The following is a 15,369-nucleotide window of genomic DNA, read 5'->3' on the forward strand; positions in this document are numbered from 1 at the left end:
CTTAAATGTTGCCGTAACATTGATCAACTATGGTGACCGCTAACATAACTTCAACGGAACATAAAATTTGACACTCTATAGGTCAACTTAGAGAGCTCTCTAAAAATATTAACATCATTGTAAAAAAACACGTCATTTTACGTCCAAATATCACACCGAATAAGGGCAAATGTAAAATAGACGAAAATTTAGGAAGAAATCTTACTTCTTTATTAGTAGGTAAAGATAAATATTAACCTTTTTTTAGTTAGGACGAACATTGGGAATGGTTTGATTCGTCAGTGGGTATTACTTTTCCATACTCGTCACCGACCGACTAAGTAGGTTCCTCAGGGGTAAAAATAGCGACGTTTGTAAGAAATCAACTTGAGCAGCAAATAGTTAGAAACATCAACATATAATCATAATTTATAGACAACAGACCATTGTGAACATCACATACTTTTAAACAGTAATAACATATCATAAACAACATATTCTCGCAAACAACAACACATCATAATTAGCAACAAATCATAAACAACATCACATAGTCGTAAACGGCATCACACAGCCTTAGAGAACATTACAGTCATACAATTAGTCCGGTCTTGGCATAATAGATCCAGGATCGAGTGGATGTACCTTGAACTAGCTTCACCTTTTTATTTGCACTGAAAATAGCTTGCTGTCGGTTGCTTTCATATGGTAAAAACTTATGTTAATGCAGTGAGGAAAACTCTTGTGTGAAGTTGTAGGATATTTTCTGAAATGCAGTGAGGAAAACTCTTGCATAGTTTTATTATCTCAACACCCATAAAAAGGAGAAAATACATTGAAAAGGTTGATTGAAAGATATAGATTCTTAATACTCCCTCGCCCCCTAGGTTGTAGAAAATACATTGCAAAGGCCTAAATACTCCCTCGCCAAATATCTCATCCAAATCCAGAGAAGTAAAGAGACAAGTGGAGATGTTTCAGGATTCGGGATAATCCACTCCAATCCCCGTAAATACACCAGAAGCCTAAGCATTTTGTGTTTCCTACAATCGTTAACATAGGAGCAAGAAACTATTTTTTTTAGGGACATGAGCGAGAAACTATAAAGAAATAAAGGAGCCATATGGTATATAGGAAAATGAATAAAGCATGGGCATGAGAAACAAGGTATGATGGTATCACGTCAGTACAGAAATCAGTAATGCAAAAATATACAACAAAGGACACATTTTTATGCTATAAAATGATTGATTAAAAATAGAGAGATTTTTTTGCCTTATTTTTTCTAGACTACTTAGGCCTCTTTGACTCGTACGCTTGTAAGGGTAATAAATGGTTTTTTTTTCACACTGAAAAATCAGATGAAGTACAAGTTGCACGTAGGAAACATATCTAGTCTCTCCTTGCTAAAATGTAGTGCGTATAAATTTTAAAAAGTCAAACGATGTGATGTTTGATCACGTTTATAGGTAAAAAATATCGATATTTAGAATATCAAATCAATACCATTAGATTCGTCACGATGTATATTTTTATTTGGTATATATTTAGAATGGTAGATGTAGAAATTTTTATTTGAAAAAATTGGTCAAACTTAACATCGTTTGGCTTTTTAAAAATCTTATATGCAGCACATTATGGCATTGAGGGAGTACTAGGTAGAAGTTAGTTGCAACTCGCGAGGCCCTAATCCAGTGGGCTTGCACCAAGATTTGTTTAGCTCTTATCCACCGACCATTCCGCAAACAGACGCACGACGGATCTGATCCACGCAAAGACTCCTCTCTTCCGTCCCTACCAACTTCTGTGTAGTCATCACAGTCTCGAACTAGGCGTACTGCAGCTCAACTTAAAGCGGCAGATCCGGCCAGCGCTCCCACGCCATTCTCCTCCATCTTCCTCTGACTCGAGCTCCGCCGCGGATTCCATCCCAAACTACTCCAGGATCCGCTCTCGAGGATCGACATGGTACTCTTCTTCCTCCCAGCAGCACCCCTCGCGATCTAGGATAACTGAAATACGCTTTGTCTCTTTCAGCTTTGGCCTTTGGCGTAACCATGCTATGCTAATTGATCCCGTGTCAAGATTGGTGTAGCATAGCCATGGTGGCCAAATACCATTTCACTGTAAACCGTGTAGCTAAGAGTTACGATCTTCTCTATCTTTCTCCTTTTCCCGTTTAGAAATTTAATTGTGGCTTGTAGGTTCTATCTGTAATTGAATGTGCTATGTTGCGGCTGGTCAATGTTCGTCAATCGTGCAATTTGGGAGGAAATTTTTCTGAAATTTTCTCTAGTTTGGTTGGAGGAATTCGCTCGGGTAGTTTTAGCTTAAAATCATTAATCCGCTCTTGTATGATAGAGCTTACGATTTTGCTGCAAAGTTGTAGCATAGCAACGACAGATAATATCGCATATTTGCTTTGTTTAGCGTGTTGTAAGTTAAAAGGCAAACTTGTCTCCATGAAGGTACACCATAATTATGATGCAATTTGCTTTTTTTAAACAGAAGGCACAAAGTGCCCAGCTTTAAATTAATAAAGCCACACGGCCAAGGTTACAAAGATGCTGAAGAACAGCTTACAACTCACACAGACCACAGCAAACATAAGGTACACTAGAGACTAGCTGAAGCCCAAAGAGCCCTTCCAACGCAATCGAAGCACCAAGGAGCAGGCAAGGTGAAACAGGATGGGATCATCTGCATTGCTTGGGAGGGTTCACGGCTGGACCAAGATGGCGAGTCGTCGCCTGTCCATTCTCTTCCATGGCCGGAGAGGGACCCCTGCCCCCTCGCCCTGGCTCGAAGGGCGCCGTACCGCCGCCCATGGAGACACACTCACCCAGAGCAGAGAAGGGACATGACCGAGGATCTGCTAAACCGAGCCAACACCAGAGCCCACCCAAGCGCTGCGTCGAGCACACCACGAGATGCCTTGCTGCTGGCCGCGGCACCTGACGCGAAGAGACGAAGCTGCAGGGCGAGGACGCTGAAGAGAAGGAGCTCTGGAGGGGACGAGGATTGACATAGCCGAGCTTCGGGGCAGCACCTACAAGGAAGAAGCATCGTGCTCGTGTCGTCCCGCAACCTCGCACCCGAGCGAGTGCAGGGCACGAAACAGCGAGCATCCAAAAGAATTGCGGGAGCTAGACCCTTGAGCTCAGCAGCACCACCACCGCCCCTACCACAGCCACGGCGCCAACCACCAGGAAACAGCGCCAACCCACATCCTCAACTGATCCAAGGCGACACCTTCAGGAAGGTGGCGGCGCACGGGCGTCGCGCCGCCCAATCCAAAGGATTTGGGATTTCTCCCGGTATCAGGAAGGGGAAGGGAGGGGGGCAAGATACCTTGACGGCGCTCCAGAAAGAACACGGCGCCCGCGGGTGTCGCCACCGTCGTGGCTGACACAGCCAGCCAGGGATTTCTCCCGGCATCCGCACCACCTCCAGCACCCAGCCCGGCACCAGATCCGCCAGCCAGAAACCGTCGGAGCTCGACGTCGGGAGGGTGGGGCGCGCCAAGCGCAGAGGGAGACGCCGCCCTTCCGATCTGGTCCGGGGCACCGACGCCGTGGCCCCCGCACCACGGCCAGCACCCTCCACCTCCCCGCCGTCCACACAGCCGAGGAGGAGGACCCGCATCGCGCACGCCGCTCGCCGCAGAGCCCGCGCCGCCACACCACCAGAGGCCGCCGCCTCAGATCCAGAGCCCCCACCGGAGCAGCCAAAGGACAAGCTCGCCCGCGAAGGGGAAGCTTGTCGGACGCCGCCACGGTCATGGCAAACCCCGCGCGGAGATCCTCCATCTAGCAACCACGGGGGGAGCCGAGAGCTCAGATCCCCGCCGCCCCCTTCACCGGCGTCGCGAGCGCAGCCCGGCGGCGTCTCTGGGGGCGGCGAGGCAGGGGAGAGAGGGGTAGGAGGGCGGCGGCGGCGCGGGGTTAGGGTTTCGCCTCCCCGGTCGCCTGGAGGAGGCGACGCGAGGGGCGACGCGAGGGGCAAAAAAAAAAAAAACCGTTATGCCTCTGATGCAATTTGCTTCCCAAATGATTTTTTTTTTCAAACGCCTCCGACAGGAGCAAGATCCCATTATCAAAGGATAACAGAACATATTAGTTTCCCAAATGATGGTTATGGATGGTACTGTTTATGGCCTTTGTAGGATAGGGAAGCCAAGAAAGAAGGCTTCAGGAAGTATCTTGAATCCAGCGGTGTGCTCGATACTCTAACGAAAGGTTTGGTGCTATGTTCGTTAAGTATATCTTGGTAAATTTCCGTTTATGTGACCGGCTAGTTATGCCTACTACTTATCATCTTGCAGTTCTTGTTGCATTGTATGAGGAGAACGACAAACCATCATCTGCAGTCGAGTGAGTTGAATTTTGGCATGCTTATTTTCTTGACCCATCTGCCAAACGAATGATTAATGATTATCTTTGGATATTCATGAAATGGAAGCTCGGTTGAGTAGCTCTTAAATTTCTATAAATGACATAAAAATAAATGGTTTTGGGTCAATATTCATGCTAGGACTAAACATGCTGATGTATCCCAGGTTTGTTCAGCAGAAATTGGGTGGTCCTTCTATTTCTGACTATGAAAAGCTGAAAGCTGAGAAGCTGGATTTGCAATTGAAGTATAATGAGCTCTTAGAGACTCAAAAGGAAACAAGTAGACAGGTAAACTGTGTTATATGTTTGCAAAATACAAAATATGCAATGTTACTTTGCCCGTTTACATGAAATTCCAAATTTATAATGCATAGTTGGATATTAGTCGTGAAATAGCAAGGTATCTATTTTGTAACCACATAACTAACAATAGGGCAGTTATAACTGTGGGCTGTGTGTGGTGCCGCTATAGCTTGAACTAGTAGTGATTTTCCCGAACGTTGTTGTGGGAATATTCAGTGACCTTACTTGTTAAGTACCCATTCACATAATTACATAAAATGTGTGCTGCTAGATGGAAATAGTTACATTACCATTTCCACTTCAAGCAAAGTTTACAGTTAAAGGATGATCATGTACTGCAAGAGATTATTTTGTTAGAAATGGAACCGACAATTAATATAAGTTTCTCTTTGCAGTTGGAGGAACTTAAGAACTTGAAGATTGACGCACCTTGGAATTAATGGAACCAACCAGTGTTGACATAATAGGTGTCACGAAGCAAGTATATATGCCCTCTTTGCTATGTATCATCAAGTTCTATAAAAAAGAAACATTTCTTGGTAATGCATTTTACTCTCATTAATCCCTTTGGATGCCATGCATGATCCACTCCACCTCGAACAGGTCAGAAATACCAATACTTCATGGGTGAAGCTGAACTTGGGCACTACTATGATTCATACCGAAAAGCCCATCCACTCCAAAGTGCAAAATTTGGTCTGTTGTAAAGCAATGTTGTTGTTGGTGTGGTTTTGTAACATCAGAAACTTTTATCTCCAGTGTTCTTGTTGATTTGCAAGATAAAAAAAGAGGAGATCGGTTCTTGGCTGTCAATTGTCGAAGCTTGACTTTAAATTTGTTAATATATTTAATTTCTCAAATTAGCAAATTATAAAATAATCTTGGATTCAAAAGATTGAAAGGTAAAATTTTGCTACAAATTTTTGTTGCACATCTTTTTATAATTGGCTCAACCCTTTTGAAAAGAATACTATGTTTTCTCTACCGATGTACTGCAAAAATTATGTTGTACTATGTGTCTTCGGTCTTCCGATGCTTACAAAAAATACTCTCAAATCCTTATGAAATCCCTTCGATCTGAAGAGGCCTTAAAATCTCACGGTGTCGTTTAGTCATGCACTTTGTGAATCCTAACGGCGTGTGACCGTCGAAAACTCGAAATGAAAGTGTCCGCGAGATTCTTTGCGCTGGACAGCCAGACGGCTACCGTTGGATCTTGGTCCGACAAAGCCCAACCTTCACGACCACTTTTGCACTATGCTCCCTCAAAACTTCTCCACCGCTCGCAATGCCGCGGCCCTCCGCCTCCGAAACCGCCTCCCGCTTCGCCGCCCACTGGGTCGCCGACGCCCTCGCCGCCGACGATGCCCTCGACTTCTCCTCCCTTATGGGTACGCTGATACACCCAATTGTGTCCTCCACTCCACCTCCTCGCCGTCCGCTCCGCCGCCTCGTTGATCTCACCTCGTGTCTCCTTTTCCGGTGATTTGCAGCGCTGCTGGACGCCACGCCGGAGTCCCTCGCCGGCGCCCCGGCGTCCGTGTCGGAGTGGGTGGCTCTCCGGTGCCTGCAGGAGCTCTCTGCTGCCACCTCCACCGGGGATGGGCCCACGGCGTCGCGGGCGCCGGCGGGGGTGCTTAGGGTTGACATCACTCGCTCTTGCGAGGACTTGCTGCTTCAGATCATTGGGAAGGTAATGACTGCCCCCTATGATGTTGTTCGTGCCCCCGATCTCCCTTTCGTTAAATATTATTTTATTCTCCAAGGAAAAATATTTTATTGACCTCATTGAGTAACAATGGTTCATGTTGATTCCATAATCTTGGGAGCGCTTTAAGGCACACGAAATAGTCACTGTAAGCCTTTTGTTACATATGCCGGCGATTGTGCTAGTGTAGAGTTGGTTATTGAGAGAAACCTAGTATGTCACTATCACGATGGGCTGAAAAAAGGAAATTTGAACGAATTGTAGTAAGTATATACTCCCCCTGTTCCTGAATATAAGACATTTTGGGGCGTCTTATGTTTAGAAACAGAGGTAGTAGCATTTATATTTCCTGATAGAGATTGGGATTTGGAAAAAAAAGGTGTTAAAGATTCCCTTTTATATGAATAAATCTTATACCCCATCCGCCCGTTTTATCTTGCGAAAACAGCTTATATTGTGGGATGGAGGGAGTAGTATCTATTATTGATTCAAGAACGACCATGGGTAAGATAATTCAATCTAAAATATTTATGTTTAAATATTCCTTAGTGATGCCACATATTATGTCTGTTTGCGATTTTGATGCTTCCACTGACCGAGATCAAACATTCCATCTTACAGTATCTGATCCCATACCAATCATCCTTCGACTGATTATTAGATGTTTATTTCTCTATTTCTGTAAGAACTTGTAAAGTATTTCACCTAAAAAAAGAAATTGTAAAGTATTTTTCAAATCCACTATATTACTGTATCTACGTGAGTAGTGGTAGTTCCTTGTGCAAATAGCAAGAGAAAATCTGTTGCATATTGTCAGGCTAGACCCTGTTACTAACCGAGCCCATGTATTTTACGGACGTGGCACATGATATTTGTCCTACCAACTTTCTCATGATATGCCTTGTCCTTCAGTCGGTAGGTTAGCACTGACGATTAGAGTAAGGTTGTGGCAATCATGCTATTTTTGTGATTTTTCTGCTGCATATGGGATCATAAACTGTTAAAAGATTGCTGGAGCTTCTTACAGATGGACTTGTTTCAGTGTTCTAATTTATCAGAAAGCCAGGGATCCCAGCTTTTTTTTGTTATCCATTGCATAAGAAGTAAGCATTATGTGTTAAAGGGGGAAGTTCCCTCCCTTAGCTGTATGTTGTTTTGGTAGAAATGTGGCACCTGCGGAGGCTGCGCCTCGGATACGGGTAGGCGAGCTCACAGGCACACACTCTAGCCAACCGGGCGCTGTTCAGTTCTCACTCCATGCACATCTGTTGTAGAGTTAATAATTATGTGCAGAGTGTAGTGCTTTATTTGTTATTAACTATTAGTTGACTTATCGCATAATGAAACAATCTTCATGTACTTTTAGTTTTGGTTGCATTAGAAACTGAGATATGCTGTAATCTGGTTATCACGCAGACATTTCCAGTTTCCAGATGATTTCAGATTTTTGTTACATTAGTATTACAATTTCAGGTCGGAACCTCGGGAAGTTTGAGGAAGGATATGCTTCCAGCTTTTAGTCAAGATATCCAAAACATTATATGCATCAAGAAGCCTAGATTACCAGAAACATGTTTTGAGTTGGTATGTTAAACAGCTTATGTCAAAATCATACATAGAAAAAGATTTCTGTGACAAATTACGCTGTATGTTTTATGTTTAGCTCAGAGAAGTGGACCCAGAAATTGCTTGCATGGCCTTACCTTCCCCATTGGAGCAGAATGGTGACAACTCACATGATCGTTTAAATATAGAGGAGCCTCGATTGCCTACAGATAATGCTATACATCTGGTAGAAGACTTGGCAAATTTAGCCGATCAGACATACAAAGAAAATATCATGAAGGAATTAAGTGAACCAACTTCTGATCTTCAGCAACCATGTATATCAGACACCATAATTCCACGGGTGGATAGCAACAAAACTCATCCGAGTTCTCCACAAAATGACCGTGGTGAGAAAGCAAACCAAGATCTTGAGTATGAAGGTACAAGCATTCAGCGAGTGGAAAAGGATTCAGTTCATGAGAAACTGGCTCCGCGCGATGGCAGCGTTTTACCTTCTGTAAGTTGCAATGATGCTATTCAAGGAGATAAATCAGAAACCAACCATCTGTTAGGGAAAAGTAAAGAACATGCAGCGTTATATGAACAGCCGAATAATGGTAACTGTCACCTGAAAGTCTGTTGTGCCGACAAAGTTAATCAATCTATATGTAGAGATGGCGGCAGTCTTGAAAAGAATATTGCGGCCATTGGGGGCCTGAGTGCGCACAGTGCTTCAGGGCCTTGCAGCTGGAGTGTAACCTTGCATAATAGAATTTCAGAGGGCAATTATTTATCCGAGCAGAATAATGCGAAGAGAACCACTGATGTTCAGAAACTCAGTTGCAGTATACCTGCCCCAATCCCTCCTCGGGATGGGGATGGAAGAAGAGCAAAACAAATATCAAACAAGGAAACTCTTGCAAACACTGTGGTGGAAACATCACACGCCCACTCCTCAGATGATAGTTTAAGTGGTTCTGCCGACGAAATGTCATTCTGTATCAAGGATCAAGGCACAAATAGCTCGCCCAGGGGCTGTTCAGAAAAAGATTTGTGCATTAAATGCGGCAAATATGGTCAGTTGCTGAAATGTAGCAGCTGCTTGTTAGCCGCTCACAAGAGTTGTTTTGGTCCATCGGTGACTTTTGTAGACTCTGGCAAGTTTTGTTGCCCAGTATGCTTCTATACTAAAGCTACTGAAGCATATAAAGAAGCAAAGAAAACATATTGTGAAGCTAGGAAGAACCTTGCTGCTTTCCTTGGCTCACAGCAATTGATCAATCAACACGACGAACAACTGCCTGAAGTGCTGCCAAGAGTTTCCCCCAGCAAGGGTCATTTGAATGGGTGCAATTTGGTGAAACGGAAAAATAGCCAGCAAATTGATATGCATAGGCTTGCTTGTTTAGATGAAAAGGCTGATCAGCACAGAAAGAAACAGAAAACAAATGCTACAGTTGATGCTTGTCATGAGAAAGCAGTCACTGGAAAGGCTCCTTCTGATGCACAGAAAGAGCAAGAAGTGGAAATCACAGAAACTCGTGAAGAATCTGGCAACAAGAATTCATGTGACAGAATGAGAATTACATCTCATGAAAAATGCGGCCCTTCTGCTACAAATCAGGAACTTAAGGCTGACAAAGAGGATAGTCTTAAAAATTGTAACCAAGGTGATGGTGAAACAGAAGCTATATCTTCAAAAAGTGATATGCATAGGCTTGCTTGTTCAGATGAAAAGGCTGATCAGCACAGAAAGAAACAGAAAACAAATGCTACAGTTGATGCTTGTCATGAGAAAGCAGTCACTGGACAGGCTCCTTCTGATGTACAGAAAGAGCAAGAAGTGGAAATCACAGAAACTCATGAAGAATCTGGCAACAAGAATTCATGTGACGGAATGAGAATTACATCTCATGAAAAATGCGGCCCTTCTGCTACAAATCAGGGATGTAAGGCTGACAAAGAGGATAGTCTTAAAAATTGTAACCAAGGTGATGGTGAAACAGAAGCTATATCTTCAAAAAGTGATATGCATAGGCTTGCTTGTTCAGATGAAAAGGCTGATCAGCACAGAAAGAAACAGAAAACAAATGCTACAGTTGATGCTTGTCATGAGAAAGCAGTCACTGGAAAGGCTCCTTCTGATGCACAGAAAGAGCAAGAAGTGGAAATCACAGAAACTCGTGAAGAATCTGGCAACGAGAATTCATGTGACGGAATGAGAATTGCATCTCATGAAAAATGCGGCCCTTCTGCTACAAATCAGGAACGCAAGGCTGACAAAGAGGATAGTCTTAAAAATTATAACCAAGGTTATGGTGAAACAGAAGCTATATCTTCAAATGACTCTGGCCAGCGATCATTACTCCCTTTGCGTAACAGGAGACACCACGAAGCAAGATTGCAAGAAAGGGAGACACCTGTATCATGTAATTCAGGAAAAGCTACTGTGCAGCAGGGTCAACACATGCCTTCACCATCAAGAAAAAGAAAATATGCATATCCAATCAACCATCGGTAAGTGCGAGAATGGAGCTTCTTCCTTGTTCTTTGTTTGTACTTAATACTATGTATATATAAATAAGCATGTCTACAGTCCATGAATGTTAGTTCAATTTGTTTTTATTTTTCGGAGTTGGGGGGGGGGGGGGGGGGGTGTAAAAAGTTCAATTGTTCTCAAACTGTTTCCATTATTCCATATTATTAGTCACATACCATGGATAGTGTGTCCATTTTTTAGATGATTTGAACGAAAAATTGTCTAATATCTTTTGGGAAAGCAATCTTCATTTTTCATGGATGGTTCCAAATTCACTTGGAGTTTTTTCAAACCTGTGATTACCTCTAATAAAAGTTACGTTCAGGACCTTGGAGTTAACTTATACTTCCTCCATCCCAAAATGTAAGGCGTGTAAGCAATTTTATCTTGTTTCTTCCCTTTTTGCCCTCCATGCATGCAGCGGTGTACCGCCATCTCAGGTCCGTGGAATCTGTTTTTTTGCCAGCTGCACATGGTTGGTTTCCTAAACAAAAGAGATGCTAACAGATTGATTCCCACATCCTGTCAATCTACTCCTATACAGCATGTCGGCTCATCTCATCATTAAAAAATGCATACATCTCATCTCTATGGTGAGCGAGAAAGGGCCATCTGACTGGCTCGCGCGACAAAACAACGATGAGCTCATGGATTACACCAGCAATGACGACATTGATCTCTCGCCGGAGGTCCGCGGCGTCGCTCTCTCGCCGGAGCTACACAGAGGCTGGTGGGAGGGAATCAGCTCCAATCCCTAATCAATTGGAGATGGCCCTGGCGAGAAGAGCATGCAACCCCGATAGTTACGCTGTCATTATGGCCTAGCTGTACCAGCCTCATTTGGCAATCACATAAGCCAGGGGCAAAAAGGTGCAAAAGAGCCTGCGCTAATTTTTGTGCACAATTTCTTACACGCCTTACATATTGGGATGGAGGGAGTACTTAAGTGCATGAGGTGCTCGCACTATGTCATGAACCAAGTTTATTAGCTAGAACAACTTCATATTGGATGATCCACTTAGTTCTGAACACTGAGCACTAACGTAATGTCTAGAACTGACTATCTATTTTGCAGTTCCGATATGGTCGCACCAACTGGAAGGCGCTCGAAGCTCTCTTGGACGGATGAAGAAGTAGCAGCTTTGAGGGTAAGCATACTTCGATTGTAATTTTCATTAGCTGCACCATTTTCCAAGCAGGGAACTCCCTTGTTGATTTCATGTCTATAATTTTGTCCTCCTTAACCTATATAGTTACACTATTGATTTTTTGATCCAGGAAGCAATGGAGAAATTTAACCCACGAGACAACAGGCCAGTTCCATGGGTTCAAATACTAGAATACGGTAGGGATGTGTTTCACCGTGCACGCCTCCCATGTGACTTGAGGGTCAAATGGAGGAATATGATGAAGAAAACAGGTTCCTGACACTGGCAAGATTATGTCTTTTGTAGCCATATTCTCATGTTAGTCCTTCACTCCTTGGAGCTCATCCATTTATCTCCTCTATTCTATCAATTACGATATTTTTTTCTCAATTGTTGATTGTAGGTTGTTTGGCAGTGGCTCCTCCCAGTTCTTTTCGGAGACATGTCTGTCATTGTGATAGTTATTCACACTTGTTACTGTTTCGTGCACGGACTAAACATGTTTATATCTCCCAGATTTTCTCGGAGTTGGGTGGTCCTGCAGTTTCGAACTATGAAAAGCTCAAAGATGAAGGGTTGGATTTCCAGTCGAAGTTCAATGAACTTTTAGATGCCTGCGAGTAAAACATGCAGACAGGTAAACCATGTCAGCAAAAATATGCTATAGCAAATCCTGGTCCTTGGTTTGAAAGCTTCTTTAACTTGTTATTAAAAGTTGTGCCTTGAGTAGAATAGTAACCCTAGCCACCTCTCTCCTCAACCCTTCCCTAACCTAAGGCACCTCCCTCCCAACTTCCTCCCCCACCAACAGAGGATGCTGTGGCGGACAATGGAGGTGCAGTCTTGTGCTGTTTTGTGGTCGTGGGGGCCTATCTGATGGCAATGAGGCATGGAAGCCGGGGTACTGACCCCCGTTGGTGGTTGTTGGGGCACCGCGGCTGTGAGGGCGGCACGGTGGCTTCTTGTGAGCGTTTAGCTGGTTCCGGCACACTCAACAGCATGACGCTGGAATGCTTTCGCAAGGTTCCTCGCCAATCCAGATCACAACCGGTGGTCGATTTGTTCACATTTGAAGTAGTCATTAATCCAATTAGTTTGAATGGTATGGCCTTCATTGACTGGGTCTAGCGTTAATTTTTTTGCGAGGCGACAATCTCTGTCTGGTCTAAATTGGTCGGATCTGGGAAGCATAACCCTCACGCCTCTTTCCTGAAGGAGTTGTCTTGGAGTTTCAAAGGTGAACTCAAGGGTGATTGGGTGAAAACCTATGTTTGCTTCTTTAGGCCTTCACTTGCTGGCTCCAACATCATTGTACGAGTGGTGCATCCTTCTCGTGTAGGCGTTATCTTGGTGCCCACAGTGCTGCCTAGGATCTTCGTTGTTTGTGGGTCTGTTTGATTGTGAGTATTACAGCTTGTCACAGTGCGCTCATCAGCCAGCAGCCAAAACAAAATGTTTGTAATACCAGTGCATAAATATCACTATTTCAGCCCATAGGTGATACAAAACTTTGAACTGCGCTCCTCTTATATGCCGTATACTAATTTGGCCCCTTCTAGGATCAAGCTTAAGCTTTGCCACTAAACCGACGTGTGGCTTCCTATCCCTTTTATGCCATGTCTTGATCATGGTTTGAATAAAATCTTGGTTGTGTGTGAAATAGTTGTTCCCAACTTATAAATTCCCAGTCATCTTCGCTGATGTTTGTATCTCGTTTGATTGTTCTGTTCAAGCCTGATGACATCTTCATGTAACCGAATACGTTTTGATTTGGACGTCACTTTCTCCGTGGAGCTTGGGGAACTAGAGAGAATTGGGAGCGCGGTGCAGCTTCAGTGGGAAAGTGTGGTGATAGTTACTAGTGTACATGGTGTAACTAAGCAGTGTATATGCCTTTATAGTACTATGAAACAGAACATTTCTTGTGCTATATGCTTCACTGAGCAATGTATAGGGCTTGCTAATATATTGCCCGCGGTGAAACACGTCGGAAGCTGTGAAAATATCTTTGATGTTTCAGATCTGATGTTTTCCCAAAGGGAGCTTTTGACGTTGTAGTCCGTTTTGCGTACTTGTTGCTTTACTCTGAGTACGAGTGCATCTTCCGATGCTCATGTGCTTGAAGGTGGTTTTTTTTACAATGTGGTGAATAGATGTCAAGCCTTCACCATTAATGTTTGTATTGGTATCAAAAGAACGTGTCAATACTCAATACAACAAGAGGTACAAGGATTTCTTCGGTGCCATGCCAATACTAACCGAGACATTTTCGCCCTTGGAAAAACTACCAGAGCCTCTTTGATTAGCAGAAAATCAGCCGAGAGCTGACCTAGCGCGCGGCGTGCAGACGAGTTCCACCATGATGTACGTGAGGGTGAGGCAGGAAAACTGTGTTTTTTTTTTCTCTCTCTTGTCAGAAGGTTTGAAGCCGTCTTCCACACTCCCCGTGCGGCGCGATTCATCAGCTCCATCGAGCTTCAGGACCGACCCTAACCCCAGATCCGAGCTTCTCCAAGCAACTGATTCGGCTGCCATCGGCACAGGAAAAGTTGACCAGTTGTGCCATCGGTCACACGACAAGCTAAGGGCATCTCCAGCGGTGCGACCGTTTTCGTCCACCGTGACCGGAAATGCGTTGGCACCACCTCCAGCGGGGCGACGCAAAGTAATCGGACCGTCCGCGGAGCCGCAAACCTGACCCAAATATACGTCTCGGATGCGTCTCTGCGGACGCGGAAAGTGTCCGCTCGCGTCTGACGGACGTTTTGTCTAGCCTGCCTGGCAGTGCGTCTTCTCCACCAGTACTGGCGCCGGGGCGTCGCTTCGGCAGTCTGCGGACGCGTAAATGGCGATGCCTCGCGTGGCGCGCGACCGTCCCCTACCTCTGCGCACGAAGTAATGCCGATGCCACGCGTGCCGTGACCCTCGCCCTGCCTTCGATCTATATAAACAGGGGCGGTAGCATCTCATCTCCTCCCCACTAAACCCTAGCCGCCGCACAACCTCCACCGTAGCGCCGCTGCCGCTCAGACTCCGCCGCAACCACCTTGAGCAACGCCGGCCGCGGCCAGGCTGCCGCGCCTCCACCTACACCTACACCTCCCACTCCACCTCCCCCGGCCTCGAGCTCCGACGAGGAGTTCAACTCCGACGACAGCACAGGCGACCTCCTCGACCCGGTCAGGGACGCCAAGTACCTAGCTGACGTGGAGAAGGAAGCAGAGGAGGAGCGGGCAGCCCACGCAGCGTTCAACGCCGAGATGGAATAGCGCAGGCTGGCTTTCGCTGCAGCCGCAGAGGAGTCTGACTCCGACATATCATGGTCTTCCGATGACCCTGATGCGCCTACCCCGGAGGAGAGGGCGGCGAAGCAGAGAACAATAGTCGAGTCCTTCGAGATGCTCAAGGACGACGCCGCGAACGCGAGGCTGGAGCAGTGCTTGCAAGAGGACGCGGCGGCGCACCAAGCCATAGCAGCCGCACGGGTGGCGGCGGAGAAGCAGGCGATGGAGCGACGCAACGACGGGGCTGGCCCGTCCGAAAGCATGTAGTCTAGGCTTCAAGATCTACATTGTATAGTTTTTATGCATTTAAATGTACTACTTTTTATATTTTTAAATACGTTGCAAATCTAAAAATGGGTCGCTCCAGTGGGAGCACACCCAGACGCAAACGGACGCGCGGACAAAATATGTCCGCGGGGCGACGCAAACGGACGCTCGCGACCACTTTTGGGCGTCCGAAATGCGT

At 45.2% G+C, this 15,369-nt stretch overlaps 2 protein-coding genes across 3 annotated transcripts; both read left to right on the forward strand.

Moving 5' to 3' along the window:
* The first annotated feature begins 1,761 nt into the window (after positions 1-1,761).
* Positions 1,762-5,456, forward strand: LOC124677934 (c-Myc-binding protein homolog). 2 transcript variants are annotated; one of them, XM_047213873.1, is made up of 6 exons: positions 1,762-1,947; positions 4,145-4,217; positions 4,304-4,352; positions 4,538-4,661; positions 5,072-5,157; positions 5,280-5,456. In XM_047213873.1, exons 1-5 carry the CDS (start codon positions 1,945-1,947, stop codon positions 5,114-5,116), a joined length of 294 nt encoding a protein of 97 aa, XP_047069829.1. In that variant the 5' UTR covers positions 1,762-1,944; the 3' UTR covers positions 5,117-5,157; positions 5,280-5,456. The 2 variants fall into 2 exon arrangements, with proteins under 2 accessions (XP_047069829.1, XP_047069828.1); XM_047213872.1 differs by having other exon boundaries at positions 1,763-1,947; positions 5,072-5,456.
* Positions 5,457-5,964: 508 nt separating this feature from the next.
* LOC124672451 lies at positions 5,965-12,139 on the forward strand. The gene is made up of 7 exons (XM_047208674.1): positions 5,965-6,067; positions 6,170-6,369; positions 7,858-7,968; positions 8,048-10,449; positions 11,547-11,619; positions 11,750-11,937; positions 12,023-12,139. The coding sequence occupies exons 1-6, from the start codon at positions 5,965-5,967 to the stop codon at positions 11,897-11,899; spliced, it is 3,039 nt and encodes a 1,012-aa protein (XP_047064630.1). The 3' UTR covers positions 11,900-11,937; positions 12,023-12,139.
* Positions 12,140-15,369: the final 3,230 nt, after the last annotated feature.

Source organism: Lolium rigidum, chromosome 7 (assembly GCF_022539505.1).
Source record: "Lolium rigidum isolate FL_2022 chromosome 7, APGP_CSIRO_Lrig_0.1, whole genome shotgun sequence".
Taxonomy (NCBI): domain Eukaryota; kingdom Viridiplantae; phylum Streptophyta; class Magnoliopsida; order Poales; family Poaceae; genus Lolium; species Lolium rigidum.

Bases quoted from the DNA above. Each gene is read 5' to 3' on its own strand.
- LOC124677934 (XM_047213873.1), top strand. The intron at 4,218-4,303 runs GTTTGGTGCTAT...ATCATCTTGCAG, and splicing joins GCTCGATACTCTAACGAAAG to TTCTTGTTGCATTGTATGAG. The intron at 4,353-4,537 runs GTGAGTTGAATT...GATGTATCCCAG, and splicing joins AAACCATCATCTGCAGTCGA to GTTTGTTCAGCAGAAATTGG.
- LOC124672451 (XM_047208674.1), top strand. From the start codon at position 5,965: ATGCCGCGGCCCTCCGCCTCCGAAACCGCCTCCCGCTTCGCCGCCCAC. The intron at 6,068-6,169 runs GTACGCTGATAC...GGTGATTTGCAG, and splicing joins CGACTTCTCCTCCCTTATGG to CGCTGCTGGACGCCACGCCG. The intron at 11,620-11,749 runs GTAAGCATACTT...TTTTTGATCCAG, and splicing joins AAGAAGTAGCAGCTTTGAGG to GAAGCAATGGAGAAATTTAA.